Raw genomic sequence first — 19,917 nt, forward strand, 5'->3', positions numbered from 1 at the left:
CAGTAACTTGTGAGCATGTCTAACTGGGGCTACTGTACATCTAGATGTTACACGTAGCTTACTGTAAAGGTACACAGACCAAAATATACTAAAAGGGATCATTATGGTTCACTAGAATATGCTGTAAATAATAAGACCGAAATGCCCAGAAATATTAGTGCAATACAAAACTTAAAATCGAACAATAATATTCATGTTCTCTCTTTTAGTTTCTTGTAGGGTTTGTTCAGATCTTGCAAACTAACAATGTTCTTTTTCTAACCGACCCCCCCCCCCCCCCCCCCCAGTGAAGTTGAAGTTAGGAACATTCTGTAATATGCTATTTCCTATCTTAAATTAAGTTAGGAAAATAAGTTAGGAGAGCAATATCAACTCTCCTAAACTTGTAGTTAGGACATTCTATCTCTGAAGATGAGACAGAATGTCACTTCGGATGCTTTTGTAATATGGCCCCTGGAGTTTCTAGGTGGCAGCCTTGCCTGTTCCCGTCAGGCTCCCTTCCCAGCTCCGAATGTTAGCTGAATGTCACAATGTCTCTTTCTGTTCTGTCTGGTTTTTCATTTGGAAGTTCAATGCAGGTCTGCTTGTTTAACCAAGCTGCTTCTTCTATTTTTCAGTTTTAATTATCAAATAGGTTTGATTGCGATGTTTCTAGGAAACTATTTAGTAAGCCCGATACTGTAGGCTATTCTGTGTTTTTTTCTGTTTTGGTAACTAAAGCAGGTAGTTCTCTTACAGTAACAGTATTGTGTATAGTCTTCTTACAGTAACAGTATTTTGTATAGTCCTCTTACAGTAACAGTATTTTGTATAGTCTTCTTACAATAACAGTATGATGCATAGTCTTCTTACAGTAACAGTATGGTGTATAGTCTTCTTACAGTAACAGTATTTTGTATAGTCTCCTTACAGTAACAGTATTGTGTATAGTCTCCTTACAGTAACAGTATGGTGTATAGTCTTCTTACAGTAACAGTATGGTGTATAGTCTTCTTACAGTAACAGTATTGTGTATAGTCTCCTTACAGTAACAGTATTGTGTATAGTCTCCTTACAGTAACAGTATGGTGTATAGTCTTCTTACAGTAACAGTATGGTGTATAGTCTTCTTACAGTAACAGTATTGTGTATTGCCATTCAGCTGTTGATAATAAAATAAGTAATCTGTGTTTATTCTACTAGCACTATTTACCGACCCTGCTTTTAAAGAATATGCACCTGGCATGCCTTGTGCCTCATATCTCACACAAGAGTCTCACTCATTTTTATTTTTATCCGGTGTATCAAACACCGGAAACATATTGAACCAGACGCTATTGCTGTTAAGAACATAAGAACATTAGAAAGTTTACAAACGAGAGGAGGCCATTCAGCCCATCTTGCTCGTTTGGTTGTTAGTAGCTTATTGATCCCAGAATCTCATCAAGCAGCTTCTTGAAGGATCCCAGGGTGTCAGCTTCAACATCATTACTGGGGAATTGGTTCCAGACCCTCACAATTCTCTGTTTAAAAAAGTGTCTCCTATTTTCTGTTCTGAATGACCCTTTATCCTACCTTTTAGGATTTTGAATGCTTGAATCAGATCACCGCGTAGTCTTCTTTGTTCAAGACTGAATAGATTCAATTCTTTTAGCCTGTCTGCATACGACATGCCTTTTAAACCCGGGATAATTCTGGTTGCTCTTCTTTGCACTCTTTCTAGAGCAGCAATATCCTTTTTGTAACGAGGTGACCAGAACTGAACACAATATTCTAGGTGAGGTCTTACTAATGCATTGTAAAGTTTTAACATTACTTCCCTTGATTTAAATTCAACACTTCTCACAATATATCCAAGCATCTTGTTGGCCTTTTTTACAGCTTTTTATAGCTTTTAGAGCTTTTTTTATAGCTTAATAAAATGCAGCTGAGGTAATAAACAAAACCCATCAAATATGAGTATTGCAATGATTATTTATATTTACCAGAGCATTTATATTCTAAAACAGCAGAAACACGGCTTCACTGATAAGACAAGTTGAAACAGCAAACATCATTAGCAACACAGAGCACTCTATGTATCATCAGATTGGAAATCCACGCAATCGAAATTGCGCATGCGTACAGGTGGAAAATATGGACGTGCTAGATTCTAGTTTTTTTAAAAAATTTTCCATTAGCAGTTCACTATCAGCTGCTACACAAAGATTAAATAAGCATACACCGTGGTTTAGAGACTATATAATACAGTTAAAAAAATTAAGATAATTATTTTCTCTTACTTTCATTTTATTTAAGAACATAAGAACATAAGAAAGTTTACAAACAAGAGGAGGCCATTCAGCCCATCTTGCTTGTTTGGTTGTTAGTAGCTTATTGATCCCAGAATCTCATCATCTCACCATGCGTACCCCTGGTTGAAAACCCCTGCTGTATTAGAATGATTTAAAATCACTCTTCCAGGACGACAATAATTAGTGGCACAAACTCCTCCAGGAAAAGAGGCTTACACTAAACCACTTGTGTGATCCCTGTGACTGAGCGACACGATGACGTTAATTACTCCCCCAGCAGCCCTCCTTACAAACACCTTCCAAAACACTGGCAACCGAGTGGCGTGTCTTGACTTTGAAAAAGACTTCGAATTGAAACGCTTGTCATTGAATTGTAGATTATTTTAGTATTTTTTGAATGTGACTGGTTAGGTCTTTGTAGGAGTCTTTCAACTCTCCTGGCTCTTATTTGGGAACGTTTTCTTAACAGGAAGTTCAGCAAAGTTAAACCAATTTGTTTGATCGACTACCAGGGAGTAGGCATCATCCCTAATTTAAATATGAGCCCCCTTAAACGTTGGGAAGTTACTGGGCAGTTGTGCAAAGTTAAGTTCATCCAATTCAAATGTGCGTCCCTGCTAGGATGTTTTGATCGCCGTGCCCCGAGGACACCATGAGCAAGCACGGGTCAGGACTGATTTATCAAGGAGTAAATGATCTTGGTATTTAATGGGGGGTGTTGTGTGTCTTAGACATAATGCCTATTATCATGGGGGGCTTAAGCCAAGTTCCCAATTCCCAGACTTTCGGCATTTTCATTAAAGCAACAAACCCTGAGGGAATTAGCAGAGATTTCGGACCAATTTGGTGCAAACAGGCCGTAATCTCTGGTAACTCCTGTTATATCATCAATACGGTATCCTTAAAAAAAACCCTATGTAAATCCCAATGAGGTACGGTAAGGAAAATAATTAAAAACAAAAAAACATGGCAAAATGACATGGCACATTTACAGTGGTAAACTTTTATAAGGGTAACTATTAAAACCTCAATGGTGCTTAATTTAGAAATACTAATAAAAACTTAATATGACAAATGTTTCGACTAGAGGTCTTCAATAATTCCTCATATAGTATTGTGGTTATTTGTCATTGAATAATATTTTTTGTGTGATTTTTTTTTTTTTTTTTTGGTAGCGATGTTGTCATCTTACACTAAAAATGAACCTGTCTCACACCACCCACCTTCAATCTCACCACAGCATGCCCACGTGGAACCAATAAAAACTACATGGATAGTATAATTTAAAATAATCGTATCTAACAAAATCATTTCATAAATCAACTATTTTGCACTTCCATTATCTACATGGGTCTCTGATATGCAGGTTTTAAGAAAATGTTTTAGCAACATTTATTTTCATTTTAAAACACACATGTGTTACTGCACAAGGTCACCCTGAAGGTAAAACTGGCCACGCCCCTTCACTGGTTTCTTTCTTGTCAATAACCAATCATCTGCTTCCTATATTGACAGACATGCTTTCAACCAGTAACATGACCCAGCAGACACTGCTGGAGTTAAATGACCATGGTAACAGACTTCTCTGAAGGCAAGACAAGCAAACTTAGTGTAGTACAAGATGTCTGTTTTAAAATGACAATATTAATTGTATAATGTATTAAGTGTAAAATAGTTGTGATTTTGTTAGATACAATTATACTATCCATGTAGTATTAGTTACACGCGGGCCTGCTGTGGAACTATTTTGTTAGCTATAGGTGATCAGCTTGTGTAAAATATTAAGGGGTTCAAGTACTAAGATGGGCCATTCGCAGTGCAAATCCCATCAGATTCTATAGTGGGGGCCCAACCTTCACCCTCAAAAAGCTTTTCATAATCATACAGTAGCCCCTCGCTAAACCGGACATGTTTGTCTGACATAAGGAGGTGTCGGGTTTAAAAACAATACAATAAAATCGCACACACATACATTTACAGTTCTCAACGTATTTTAAATATAACTCATTGCGCTGAAATGACACTAATGTGTTCTGGGTAGGCTACACATTACATTATGTAAAAATATAAATCTGTACAGTAGGCCTATACAGTATACAGTACAGTAGTAAAATCAAATGAATACCTAGTGCACTTTCTTTGTACTTTAGCCTACTGGTAACACAAAATAAATCATTCTGCTGCATTGAACACATTAGTGTACAATGTTAATAAAAGATTAATTTAAATTGAAACTAAATGATTGTAGGGTTTGTTTTATTTAAATTTAATTTTTTTTTTTTTTTTTAATTGATCTACTTAGTAGCCTAGACAGTTAGCACACAATAGATCATGGTCCTATACAGATGCTCAGAATGAGCTGGAGGGGTTTGTGTGCAGTCTATTGCTCTCAACACGCTGGGAAAATCAGAAATGTCATAGAAATTTGTTTTCAAGGCTTGTAAGTACACCCTGAATTTAGTGAAAAATAGGTACTTGGGTGTTCGTCTCAAAAATGCATTGAGCACAACTGGCAACACACGAGAAAAAGCGGACTGGGAAATGCCAGCAACAATTGCGACTGTTTAAAACATGCTTTCAAAAGTTCTTAACAAATTGATTCCTTTGTAAGTGTCGCAATTGCCTGTAGCTTTAGTACATCTCATTATAATATTTTTGATCCCTCATTTGCACTCTCATCTCCACCTTGTTTTTGTGAATTTCTGCAGGAACGCCCAGAATTACATATTCATTTAAGGCTAAAGCGCAAATAAGAACTGCGGCTGCAAAGCATTCGTTAAAATGAAGCGAACAGCGTTGCGTTTGTTTAGTACATTGCACACTACACGTCTGACTGGTTTGCATGTGGTTTGCAACGATTGCAACACTTTAGTACATCTACCCCTAAGTATTTTCTTACATGTGGGATTTAAAATAGTAAATTCATAACAATCTCAATTCTTCAGTATAGAAAATACTAAATGATTTTCACACCCCAGAATTTATTCTTGTTTATTAAAAAATGACCAATTTATGAATGTTCTGTTTTTATGGGTAAATATATTAATAAAATGGGTCTTTTAAACACTATCCTGACTGGTCAAAACAGGTCAACAGGGGTGTTTATGTTACAGCATATCACTAGGGCAGGAGGATGATGTCCCATAACATCCTACTGTGCAGTGCGCATGACCACATGAGTCAGGACAGAGGTTAACTATGCAGTGCGCATGCCCACACGAGTCAGGATGGAGGTTAACTGTGCAGAGCGCATGACCACACGAGTCAGGACGGAGGTTAACTGTGCAGAGCGCATGACCACACGAGTCAGGACGGAGGTTAACTATGCAGTGCGCATGACCACACGAGTCAGGATGGAGGTTAACTATGCAGTGCGCATGACAGCACGAGTCAGGACGGAGGTGAACTGTGCAGTACGCATGACCACACGAGTCGGATGGAGGTTAACTGTGCAGTACGCATGACCACACGAGTCAGGACGGAGGTTAACTGTGCAGTGCACATGACCACACGAGTCAGGACAGAGGTTAACTGTGCAGTGCGCATGACCACACGAGTCGGGATGGAGGTTAACTGTGCAGTACGCATGACCACACGAGTCAGGACAGAGGTTAACTGTGCAGAGCGCATGACCACACGAGTCGGGATGGAGGTTAACTGTGCAGTACGCATGACAGCACGAGTCGGGATGGAGGTTAACTGTGCAGTACACATGACCACACGAGTCGGGATGGAGGTTAACTGTGCAGTACACATGACCACACGAGTCGGGATGGAGGTTAACTGTGCAGTACACATGACCACACGAGTCGGGATGGAGGTTAACTGTGCAGTGCGCATGACCACACGAGTCGGGATGGAGGTTAACTGTGCAGTACACATGACCACACGAGTCGGGATGGAGGTTAACTGTACAGTACGCATGACCACACGAGTCGGGATGGAGGTTAACTGTACAGTACGCATGACCACACGAGTCGGGATGGAGGTTAACTGTGCAGTACGCATGACCACAAGAGTCGGGATGGAGGTTAACTGTACAGTACGCATGACAGCACGAGTCGGGATGGAGGTTAACTGTACAGTACGCATGACAGCACGAGTCGGGATGGAGGTTAACTGTACAGTACGCATGACCACACGAGTCGGGATGGAGGTTAACTGTACAGTACGCATGACCACACGAGTCGGGATGGAGGTTAACTGTACAGTACGCATGTTTTTGTTTTTGTGTGCGGGAACCCCTTGATTCTGCACCAGACAAGTAAAATGAGCCCCTTGAACTTGACAAAGTCACACCTGTTAACACATCGGGTTATTTGCTTTTTTGAGGGCTTGTATGTACCAAAGCAACCTATTAAAGTCTTACTAAACCCCCTGCCATGTTTACAAGTAATGTGTTATCTTACCTTATCTTTTGTGGTCCATATTGTAGCAATTGTTTTCAATATAAGATATCTATAGGACATGCTTTGCAATGGCAGCATTTTTATCAAATGATTTGCTTAAAATGAAACTTAATTTACATAAAACACATTAAACATAATTGAATTTATTAAGTTTCTTTCAGTATTTCTAAATTCACCACTATTGTGTGTTTAAGAGTTATGGCTAATTAAAAATAATTAACCCTAAGTTAACCCTAAATGACTACTAGACTGACACCAAGTGGAATAGTTGAGATAAAATGTCAAACAGGTCAGCTAGTTGTTCTTATAATTCTGATTACATGGTCAATTATTTAAAAAGTTTTCTTCATAAAATCTTTACATTTTCATAGTGATGCAAGTTTCAAACTATACTGTACCCGTGTACCCAGCGCCCTTTAAAACACTCTGCATGTGTAAATCATATCATAGATGCTTTCTAGCTATCTGTATTTGCAGTTTATTGTTGCAAATTACATAGCCTAAATATTCTGTGAATTTCTTCCGGCTTTAGAGAAAGGATGCCTTAAAAATATAATGTAAAACCTATTCTGGAATCGCTTGGGACTGGATAATTGTGCCAAATTATCCAGTGTGCTAATTTATAAGCGGTACTGCAAAATCTAATACCTAAAACCTATAAATGACTACTTGAACACTTAATAAAAAATAAAAAAAAAACTCTGTACAATGCTGTCCAGGCACACCATGTTCATTTGAATGTCATTTTCTCCATTATGTAAACAAGGATTTTACTGTACATGTACCATACCCTGTGTGACAGATGCATATTTACACAGCATACTTCATTAAAACCTTAGAAAAGAAAAAAAAAGCCAGAACTCTGTGCCGGTTTCAGGCAAACAAGACTTATAAATCATGCAGGTTGCGGATTGCAGAGAGGATCACACCATTAAATTCACTAGTGATGCGATCAGGACCCAAACATTATGCAGAATTATACAGAGGGGCTGGTGGGGTGCACTTATACTAGTATTTTCTGAGTAATTACCTTTAAGAAGTATTTATCAGCAGGTATTAAATAAATTAATTCATTAATGTGATTTCAAAACAAGAAAAGTTGACCTTCCAATCACCTTTGAGTACCAATCAATGATAATCAACTTCCGCATTGAGTTTTAAAAGTCGTTTGGAAGCAAATTTTCCTCTCATCCTGGGCACTGACATTTTTACTGCCATACTGAGGCCATAAACTGACAATGAAAATATGTTGCAAAACTAGCAAATGCAACTGATTCGTCACACAATTCACTGCAGAGAAGACACACTTCTAATGAAAGTAAAATAAATATGATTTAATATCAAAGGTGTCAAAGAAAGATGAGACAAATAATCGTTTTAAAAAATGTGAGCACGACAGGCTCTATATTAAATAACACTGTGAGATTCTGTTGGAAGCTCAATAATGATGTTTTATTAATTTAAGGAATACTTTCGTAATGGTAATTATTTGGAAAGTGCGAGTATCGGCACACCCCTAGGAGCTGGATCAGTGCACTGCCATTCTTTTTTCTATTCACAATATCAGTTGCCGTTTCACATTTGTTCCTTGAGACATTTCTAAATATTTATAAGGATGAAAATACCTGACATGGCTAGTTTAAGAAATAAAAACATGCTTACAAAAATGTTCCCAAACATTCAATGTGTGTCCTAAAGTTTCATCAAGTTGAAAACCGCTGGGCTAATATACCACAGCTGATTGAAAATCGCTGGGCTAATATACTACAGCTGATTCTTGTGTCTTTTGCTATTCACACAAGCTCACTTTCCTGTTCAGTGTCCTGCGGTATGAAGCATATGAATAAGGAATCAATAAGGCTCAGAGAAGATGGCAAGCGAGGAAATATTTCTCAGGTTTACTGCGTAAGAGAGATGCTTGTAATGGAACTTCAGAGGAACGTCGTGTCTTGGGGAAATTCAAATGAACAGCACTTCAGAATTCCTGAGGCAAGTTATTCAAATGAACAGGACTTCAGAATTCATGAGGCAAGTTATTCAAATGAACAGGACTTCAGAATTCCTGAGGCAAGGTATTCAAATGAACAGGACTTCAGAATTCCTGAGGCAAGGTATTCAAATAAACAGGACTTCAGAATTCCTGAGGCAAGGTATTCAAGTTTCTCTTGCTCTTCAGACGTTACTGGAAATCAGTCGTTATCGTAGATATCTGTGAAGTAAATAGAGAGAATGTGAAATGCTCCAAAACTTCAATCAGGTGAACTACAGCAATGGTTCTAAACCTGTGGTACTCGTACCAGTACTGGTAAGTGACAGGCTTGAGACTGATACACAGCAGCAGTCCAACCATGTGATTCCCAACAAACCCTCTTCAAGTCACGATTCAATAACATATCTGACGATATGGGGCCCCATTTTGATAACAGGGCAAACCTCTAGAACATTTATGAATATAACAAAACCCTGCAGCCAACATTGTTCACTGAATGTAAGTATTTCTAAATACTGCATTAACAAATGGTGCTTATGGCAATAAGCAACTTTTTGTTCTTCAAAGGCTATTGTTTTCTTCAGGGAGTGCTAGCAGCTCTTTGTTCATTGGTCAGTGCTAACGGAATTCTGCCAGCGCCCAGCTCAAACTCCCTTCAAAGTCACAACATGAAGGGAATGTCACAATCCAGCAGAAACGCACAGCACTTTGCCCTGACGTTGACGTTTTACAGCGTTTCCTCAAAGTCAGGCCCATGGTATCAAAATTACAACATAAAGTATTTGTTGTGTGGTTTCACAGTTACTGATGGTGAAATAATTTAGCAGCAAATCTGTGTTATCTGTGGCAAACTCATCTTCACATGCAGACAAAAAACATGCGGGCAATCCAGTTAAGTATTTTTTATAACATTGTAAAGGTCATATTACTGGTACACTCCTACTGGTAACACTGGTACTTGAGATGAGAAGGTTGGAAACCACATAACATGAGGATTCTTTTTATAGTAACAACATAGGAGACCGTCAACGTCAAAATGACAATCCAATCTAAACCAATTAGACTTCTTTGAAGAAGTTACTGCAAGGATAGCAGAATGCTTGGACATATAGTAAAAAGTGTTGACATTGTCTATACCTTTTAGGATTTTGAATGCTTGAATCAGATGACCTCGTAGTCTTCTTTGTTCAGGACTGAATAGATTAAATTCTTTTAGCCTGTCTGCATACTACATGCCTTTAAAACCTAGTCGCTCTTCTTTGCACTCTTTCTAGAGCAGCAATATCCCTTTTGTAATGAGGTGACCAGCACTGAACACAATCTTCTAGATGAGGTCTTATTAATGCATTGTAAAGTTTTAACATTACTTCCCCACATTGTCTAGATGAAGACATTTCTGAGTCAACATAAACTCCTAGGTCTTTTTCATAGATTCCTTCAATTTTAGTATCTCCCATATGATATTTATAATGCACATTTTTATTGCCTGCGTGCAGTACCTTACACTTTTCTCTATTAAATGTCATTTGCCGAGTGTCTGCCCAGTTCTGAATGCTGTCTAGATCATTTTGAATGATCTTTGTTGCTGCAACAGTGTTTACCACTCCTCCTATTTTTGTGTCATCTGCAAATTTAACAAGTTTGCTTACTATACCAGAATCTAAATCATTAATGTAAATTAGGAATAGCAGAGGACCTAATCCATTTTGAGGTTTCTCCTCTTATCAGTACTTTCTGTTTTCTACATGTTAACCACTCCCTAATCCATGTGCATGCATTTCCTTGAATCCCTACTGCGTTCAGTTTGAGAATTAATCTTTTATGCGGGACTTTGTCAAAAGCTTTCTGGAAATATTATCACATATATTTACATCAGTTAGCTACTTTAGAGAGGTAATTAATACTTCACATATTTTAGAAACATTGCATTAAAGTTATTTTTTATGCCTCAAATGAGTTTAAACTTCTACATACCAGCAGCAGTTTCAGCATCGTCGTATATGTCTCCTTCCCTGAAAATGAAACATTTTGCATAGTTATTGCATGTGGAGAATCATGTGCAATAAGCAATTCCTCCTTAATGATTACTATTACCTACTGCAAGTACTACCAGTGCACCACGGTTTATCACTATATACAGACCTGCTGTATACAGAGTGCCACAAAATGTCTAGCAGTCTGGGAGCCTCTTAGTTTCCAGTCCAGTTCTCCCTATGGTAATAACTTACACAACATAAACAGAGCTAACGTAAGGTGCTAAATTCTACCGAAATGTTGTGAATAATGACCTTATGACCCCTGGTGACACACATATTAATGAATCGAATTGTGACTTACACCGTAGAAAAGGTCTATCCATGTGAAGATAACACTAAATATGTATGGCTATGTCAAGAGAAACCCGTTATACCCCATATGTACGTGACCTCACATCCTGCTCTAAAGCTGGCTCCATCACATGGGGGCGGGTATACAGAGGAGCCAATACAGTATCTCAGAACCTGCACCCCTTTACATCCACACAGCGATTGTCATGTTTCTCAGGGATTCCGCTGACACTAAATATATGTTGCATAAATTAATACCATATGTAGAGCAAAAGTTACATTTCAGTTTGGGCTCCCAGTAAAAGTCAGCACACACTGCCTTTCGTATGCATTTAAATGTACTTTATAAGTAATGTATATAGTAATGGTGTATAGAAGGCTGTAACAGGGCGAGATCTGTGCTGGCTATCTGGCGTATGCATGATCCTGTAGGGGAGGGGTCGGGAGCCCTGTAGGATCCGCCTGTCAATCATGGCGATGACACAGAGAGGTTGGGTGAGGGTGTGTTCTCTCCCTCTCTCCGAGTGGTCGGGAGGCGGGCCTTGGGGGGTGCCTGACCTATAAAAACTGTGCTTTGTTATTCCTCAGCCCCGCCCATCTAGGAAGAATAATTGTGACAGCCCTAGTCGTGAGGAACTGGAGAAACCAAAAAGGGACAGGCAAACAAGGCGGAGGAAGACAGCCAAACCGGAGAGGACAAACAAAAGAATAACTGGATTTACGTACCCGAATCGGGACATGTGTATTTAGCGGGGAAACCCTGGGCAACCCCATAGAATATAGTAGGGGAATAGCAAAGCGTAGGCTGAAGACCCGAGTTGTGCGGGTAGCGACGGTGGGGGAACGCTGCAAGAGCAGCACCTTTTATTTGTAGTTTTGTTATTGTGTTTTATTTCCCTTTTTACTTTCGCCCTTTTGTTTGTAATATTATTTTGAACACTTGTGTGTGCACCGCGAGTGAACGGCCAACCTTTTACCATTGCTGGTATTGGGTTGTGCTCTGGAGACAGTGCTACAGTGCCACCTTGTGGTGTAAATAAATCTGTGTGCCAAGCGGCGTCTTCAACTACAGTTCTGTCTTGCGTACAGTGAATTCCCAAACCCTCCCACACAGGCCAAACAGTAAATAACAAATTACTTTGACTGTGGTACAGTAGGGTTACCAAACAAAATACTGTGTTCAGTATTTACCTTACTTTACCACGGTTTGCAATGTTTCTTTTTTTATTTTAACATGCTTTACCATGCTTACAGTACCTGTGCTTTACCACTGCTTTATCACACTTAGCTGTGCTTTTACTATGGGACATTTTCATAAGGGTAATGTCCAAAGTTGCAGTTCGACAGGTGTATTTTTTTTAACCCAAGGGGCAACAGTTTTCACTATAGGTAGCTGATAAAATAGTTGCATAAATTGTCTGACATGCACATCCATTCACTATATAGGTCTCAAATGTGCAGTTTTAAAAGAAACACCTATTTTAGCAAACATGTATTACCATTTTAAAACGTGTCAGTTTTTGAGGAAACGCGGTGTAAAGGCAAAGTGCTGTGAAATGCAAGCACTATCACCCTTCATGTAAATGTGCTTTATTTTGCTCTTATCTTTTACTGCATTTAATCCTGTACTTCAGAATACTGTAATCTGCCAAGTGTTTAACCTGTAGTACTTTGTATTTAATCATATCCTGATGTAACTATCACTATTTAATCATATCCTGATGTCACTATCACTATTATCTGCTGTATTATTGAATTGTGGTTTGTCACACTTGTACTTTGCTTGAACAAAAGTTATTGTATTTCTTGCTCTTATTGTATTACTTTTATTGTAACACTTGAAATGTATTTGCTTACGATTGTAAGTCGCCCTGGATAAGGGCGTCTGCTAAGAAATAAATAATAATAATAATAATAATAATAAACAAAGTAGTGCCGGGACAAATATCTGAATATTCAAATGAATATTTTTTGACATGTATTCGGATACAAAAATCTGATGTTTGTATTTGCTAGAAATGACAAAACTATCTTGTACTTATTTACCGTCTCACCAGAATTTGCGCAACAGTTAAAAAAATAATGACAAATGAAAAACAGCTCTGTGTGACGTGAGATATATATATATATATATATATATATATATATATATATATATATATATATATATATATAAACAGGATCTGACGAAGGGATACTGGCAGATTCCACTGACTCAGAGCTCGAGAGAGAAAACTGCTTTCTCTACCCCTCATGGCTTGTTCCATTTCCGGTCCATGCCCTTCGGGTTGCATGGAGATCCCGCCACCTTTCAGAGACTGATGGACCAGGTCTTAGCTCCCCATCATCAGTATGCCGCCGCGTACATTGATTTTTAGCTCCACCTGGAAGGAGCATATTTTAAGTTTCAGCCGTCTCCAGTCTCTGAGGGAGGCGGGGCTAACAGCCAAGCTGGGCAAGTGGGCATTTGGCAAACAGGAGACCCAATATCTTGGCTACATTATGGGTAATGGTCAGGTGAAGCCGATCGCCTCCAAAGTCCAGGCGCTAGTGGAGACGGCGATCCCGAGAACCAAGTCACAGGTGAGATCACTATTGGGGTTAGCCGGCTATTACCGCCGATTTATCCCCGAGTATGCCACCATAGTTAACCCCCTAGTCAAACTCACCCGAAAGGCTGCTCCAAAATTAGTTAAATGGACAGGGCAGTGTCAGGAGGCATTTGATATGATTAAGAAGCGACTCTGTCAAGCTCCCGCTCTGATTTCACCAGATTTCACCAAAGAGTTAATCCTGCAGACCGATGCCTCCCACATTGGTCTGGGGGCGGTCCTATCCCAACAAGTTGACGGGGTAGAACACCCTATTATTTATTTGAGCAAAAAATGGCTCCTAGAGAGATTAACTACTCCGTCATTGAGAAGGAGTGTTTAGCCATTAAATGGGCTACTCTCGCTCTTTGCTATTACTTGTTGGGGTGTTCTTTCTCTCTTATCACTGATCTTGCTCCTTTAAGGTGGTTACACACGATGAAGGACAATAACACTCGGATAACTCGGTGGTACCTGGCACTGCAACCCTTCCACTATACAGTGAAACATCATGCGGGTAAGGAGCATCAGAATGTTTTTTCAAGAGAGGGGGGACCATTGGGGAATGTAGAGTTGGCCGAGTGTTCCTTCGGCATCACTCTGAGAGGTGAGATGTGTGATAGAGAGAGAAAGGGTCAATGCTGTAAATCTCCCTTCCCACCAGAAAGGGTGCTGTGTAAGGGGGAAGGTATGCTGCCTCCTAGATCTGCCACCTCGGTGGTAGGTGGACGACTCCATTGCAGTCAGCTGCGGGGCAGCCCTCTATTGGAGAAACCATGGCGACGCGTTGATTGGAGGGAGGAGTTTTCTGAGTACAAAGGAGAAGCGGCTACGTCAGTACCTCCCCTTGCGCTGAGAAAGTAGAGCGACCGGCCGGAGCTGGTGTTTGTTTTCTGTTTGCATTACATGTTTTTGTTTGTGTTTTCACAGAGGAGCAGGAGGATGGGAGGCTGTAGCCGGAGAGCCAGCTTTTACCCCAGAGCACGCCCCTCACCACACAACACCGCACAGCGCACGCACCACGATCCCCCCGGAGGAATAGAGCACAGTTTACGTACACAGAGGATTGTGGCTATCGGAGTGTCTTTTGTTTACCTTTTTGGACCCAGAACCTTTTATTGTTTTGGGGTGACTGAGGAAGTAAATCTATAACAGACATCCTGGAGGGCAAGACAAGCAAACAGACCTTACCAGCTGTCTGTTTTAAAATGCAAATACATGTGTGCTAGAACAGCACATTGCAGACTTATGCAGCTTACAGTGGGTAATATTCATGGGATTATTTTGAGAGCTGCAAGTACTTTAACAAACAGTGGCACACATGTAAGAGCAAGGCTGAATTTGTATAGCAAGTTCTGAATAAAAAGGAGAGAAAAAGATGTGTAGAGTACTTACGCCTGCAGCAGAATGGATTTGGGAACATAGCCATCTGCAAGAGACAAAGAGCGATTCATTCAATAGCCTAGGTGGATTTCAAACTGGAGGTGGACCCCCCTGAGGGGCTCCTAGTAACAGCACTGGCACGGATGCAATGTGTTTTATTCAAACATCATATATTTACATATTACCACATACTGAGCTTTACACAAATGGGCAGAAACATGGCAAATTCAATGTGATATCAACAAATGTAAAATGCAGGTCACAAAAATGTAGGATCCCAATACAAAGTGTGGGGGGTGGGGTGGGGGGTGTATACAACTAGAACGGGCTGACCATGAGAACAACCTCATTGTTGCACAGTGCTGCAAAGAAACCAGGACCAGGGGACACAGGTCGAAATGAAATGGAGATAGACTGACAGAGGGATGAAACACTTCTTCACACAGAGAGTGTTGGGAGTATGGAAGGCTCAGATACTCACTTTCCAATTCATTCTCTTAAGGAGTTTTAGGTACTATACAACTATATTATAAGAAATGATTTACCTTTCTTTAAACACTTTGATATAAAATCATTCGAATTTCACTTTGCTTGTTTCCTAAGAAATGTGTCATGTGTGCAGTGAATTATGGGATTGTAGTCCTGGGCAAGACTTGACGAAAAAACTTGATGAAGACATATATATCCCAGTTTACACAGCCAGTTAGGTAGGTCTAAGGAAAGTTCCTGTGTATAGCCTGGACAAATCCGATGCATTTGTTGTTTCCTGACACATTTCCATTGTCAGTTAATGTTATGGTAGTAAAAAGCCAGCGCCAGGGTGAAAGGAAGATTCCAAACAGCTTTTAAATCACTCCGTGAAGAACTTAACTGCTATAAACTGCTATGTAAAGGTGAGGGAAAAGCAGCTTTTCCTGTTGTAAAATTAGCACATTAATTAATAGGCATGTTTGGATTAATTTAATACATGTGAACAAAAACTTCTTTAGGGAATTACTCAAAAATTACAAGCATCGGCACATCCCTAATAAGTAGTCAAGTAGACAAAGGTTTTGCTAGTGCCTATTACTTCACTTACAGCACTCCGATTACACATGATGACCTTCTGGATGAAATACATACATTTTCCTTGCTTGTTGCGACAGATGGCTTTCTTGTCATTGACCATCTTAATGACATCCAGGATCTCTCCTCTGATCAGGGGCAAGTCCTTCCCTCCAGTCTTCTTGATGTTTGCATTGGGGTCCACCATCATCTGGTACTGGACTTCAATTGGCCCTTCATACTGACAGGAAAGAACAAAGGTCACTTTCGGGCAGCAGTGTGGAGTAGTGGTTAGGGCTCTGGACTCTTGACCGGAGGGTTGTGGGTTCAATCCCCAGAGGGGGACACTGCTGCTGTACCCTTGAGCAAGGTACTTTACCTAGATTGCTCCAGTAAAAACCCAACTGTATAAATGGGTAATTGTATGGGTTAAAATAAGGTGATATCTTGTAACAATTGTAAGTCGCCCTGGATAAGGGGGTCTGCTAAGAAATAATAATAATAATAATAACAGAAAGCTGCCAGCTAGGACACTGGTTTAGAGGCCGCTCTTTCTGTGTTTATAGTCCCACTAACTAAAGTTCAAAGTACACTGTGCTAATAAAATAAATGGAAAAGAGTGCAAGAGACGTTCACCAGTGTAATAGTTTACAAATGTAAGAAAAAATACCATTAAAAATCAAATAAACGTTTAACATAATTTAACAAAATGAAGCTCTCTAAAGTGACGGTGATACATATTAAATAAGATTTTACTGGAATTATTTTGTCAGCTATATGTACTTTAAGGACTAATAACTAATGTCCATTTCCTTACCTCTTACTAGAGTGTCATTAAGACAAAAAAGACACTTTACAGAGTGTTTAAAAGGGACCAAGAACAAAGTACACAGAAAGAGTACTTGAAACTACAAACACAAGTCAAAAAAGAAGTTAGAAAGGCCAAGAGAGAAATCGAAATGAGCATTGCCAAGAGGCTAAAACCAATTCCAAAAAGGGTTTCCAGTATTATAACAGCAAAAGAACATTCAAGGACAAAGTAAAATGTCTAAGAGATACAAATGGCAAAATCATAGCTGAAGAGAAAAAAATAGCAAATATAATAAATGATTACTTTACAGCAATTTGAAATCAAACTCATTCATTTCCATCAGCAGCAGATGGGTTTCATTTAGGAATCTGTCAGCCCGTTAGGATGGGAGGCTGAGAACTCAGTATCTCTACACTGATGGTGGAAATTACCTCATAAGCACCTAATGCTAGAAAAGGCTGAATATGAAGGCTTTGGATTTCAGTCGTAAATAGAAATATTGGCACCCTACACTTAGTATACCATAATTGTACTTGCTAGAACAGAAGTCATTGTATTTTATCTTAATTGTATTAATACTTGTACTGTGATTCTTGAAATGTATTTTTGTTTACGACTGTAAGTCGCCCTGGATAAGGGTGTCTGCTAAGAAATAAATAATAATAATAATAATAATAATAATAATAATAATAATAATAATAATAATAATAATAATAATAATACAGGGTAACAGATTAAGGACAGCAACCTAGTAAATTTAACCACTTTTTAATAAAACAAAAAACAAAATAACAAACTTATTTCATTTTAAGTATTCATTCATGACAAACATATTGGCACCCCTGCTTCAGTATTTCGTGTGTCCTCCTTTTTCTTTTATTATGGCTTTCAGACATATATGATAATTCTTAACCATTCTGTCTTGCATAGTTCCTTCAGCTCGACAGATTGGATACTCAATGCTTGGCTACAAATTTTTTTCAGATCAGTCCAACGCATTTCTATTGGATTGGAGCTGGTGATTGTGAAGGCCATTCCAGAACATTTATCTTTGTTTCCTTCAAGACAGAATTCCACAGTTGACTTAGCTGTATGCTTTGGGTCGTTGTCGTGTTGGAAGACAAACTCTCTGCCAATCAGCCTTCGAGCAGATGGAATCATTGTACTGTGTAGAATGTTTTGATCCATGGCTGCATTCATTCGATCTTTAATCACATGAATGTCTCCAGTCTCTGAACTGCTAAAACACCACCATGATCGCACCACCTCCATGTTTAACTGTAGGCACAAGGTTTTTTTCACTGAAGGCCAGAGCTGTAAGGGCGGGGCAAAGCTGTGAGGGGCAGAAAAATGACTGAAATGCATTGTCACTCGAGTGATAATATCGTTTTGCGTTTCTGTGGAAAAAGGACTGAAATGCATTGCCACCTGAGTGATAATATCTTGTTGTGTTTCTGTCGAAAAAGGACTGAAATGCATTGCCACTCGAGTGATAATATCTTTTTGTGTTTCTGTGGAAAAAGGACTGAAATGCATTGCCACTCGGCAACGGTCTTAACGACCACGAACCTGATTCTACACAAACCAACAACATGGCGCCGCCAGTTCGTTATTATGCTATAATTTAAAAAGAGACGCATGGGGGGGGGGGGGGGCTGCGACTTTGCAAGCGTATCTTTCATTAAATATTCATTTTAGATAAAGAATAGTAAAGACAGAACTTTTCAGAATTGCTTGGTCTATAAAATACCATTGTAACTGTGAAAATTGCATAGTTATTAACGGAGAATCACCCCAAAAAAGACCACCTGGAAGTTGGTTACTTATTCCCGGTTCCTTATTTGCAATGTAGTTGACAAAGCAGCGTGTTCTTTTTCACTTACACATCTTGCTCAATTAATATATTGCCACTATTTAAAAAATAATCGCTCCTTCTTTAAAAAAAAAGAAAAAAGAAAATATTAATAACAAATCTGTATCAGCAGCATAGCGGATCCCTATATTACCCGCTTGTTTCGACTCATTTAACCCCCCTTAGACGCCTTGCTCACTAAATATCGAGGTATCCCTAAATAGGTTTTCACCCCCTCTTTGCAAAACCACTAAAGATTTTAGTGAGCAAGCCGTACCCCACGAGCAGCAGCACCCCAAAGTGTAGACCATTATAACCAATACTTCTCCTATAATAATCCAATAATTGTCCTCAGTGATTGAGCAGCATTGATATCTGTATACTGTATTTAAACTGCTGATGCGCGGAGGCACGCTTTTGCTAATTGTAATCATATCGATCTGCTTTTAAGAATCAACGAGCGTATAAGAATCAAATCATCCTGGACGGATGTGATGCTTATAAACAGAGTGCACTGTATTTAATTATTAAGTTAATCTTGGTATTTTAATTGAATTTATTTACATTAACTGGTAAAAGTTAGATATATTTTCTATTGAGATACTATAATTAATTGATATACTAAGAAATGTGTTTTACTTAATTTACCCTAGAAAATCAATATTAAGTTATAAATATCCACCACAATTATACTGTCAGGTAAAATATTGGAGGTTGATGTATTAAATTAGAAATAGAAATTCTACAAGATGTGATACATACATGTGTTAAAACTTGAATTTCAGAGAGAGTTGTTAATTGTCCATTAATTTTACTATCAGGGGAACCTTCAAAACAGGCAAAGAATTTAAAATTAATAAAATGGAATACTACCAAAACATGGTCCATGTCGGTAATCTTTGGCCTTTACATATTGTACACTGAATATTTGTAGACTGCTGGTATAACTGGTGGTAGTCCACATTGTATAGTCTTTCACAATGGTTTTCATGGTGTTGATGGAAGTGAAGTTCAGAAGGACCAGAAATCAGTGTCTACACAAAAAACAAAGACCATTCCGCTCACCTTAAACTTCTTCCTGAACTCCTTTTCCTCCTTCTCTTCTTTCTTGCTCCTCCTTGGGTCCAGGCTAGAAGATGAACAGTACAGTTAAGAGCAGAAAAGGCCGATTCCTTAGAAAGCTGGCTAAACATATACACATCTTGCAATAGTATAAAAGGCTTAGATTGCAATTCAA

At 39.0% G+C, this 19,917-nt stretch overlaps 1 protein-coding gene across 1 annotated transcript in view; it reads right to left on the reverse strand.

Annotated features, from left to right (window-relative positions):
- Positions 1-292: 292 nt before the first annotated feature.
- LOC117401292 (FYN-binding protein 1-like) overlaps positions 293-19,917 on the reverse strand; it is a 71,937-nt gene continuing 52,312 nt past the window's right edge. The window contains exons 12-16 of the mRNA XM_059015151.1: positions 19,746-19,809; positions 16,096-16,258; positions 14,986-15,019; positions 10,647-10,684; positions 293-8,891 (exon numbers count right to left, since the gene is read on the reverse strand). Of these exons, the coding sequence (XP_058871134.1) occupies positions 8,872-8,891; positions 10,647-10,684; positions 14,986-15,019; positions 16,096-16,258; positions 19,746-19,809 (319 nt within the window). The 3' untranslated portion in view covers positions 293-8,871. The remainder of the gene's footprint in view (positions 8,892-10,646; positions 10,685-14,985; positions 15,020-16,095; positions 16,259-19,745; positions 19,810-19,917) is intronic.

This window comes from Acipenser ruthenus, chromosome 49 (genome assembly GCF_902713425.1).
Source record: "Acipenser ruthenus chromosome 49, fAciRut3.2 maternal haplotype, whole genome shotgun sequence".
In the NCBI taxonomy this organism is placed as follows: domain Eukaryota; kingdom Metazoa; phylum Chordata; class Actinopteri; order Acipenseriformes; family Acipenseridae; genus Acipenser; species Acipenser ruthenus.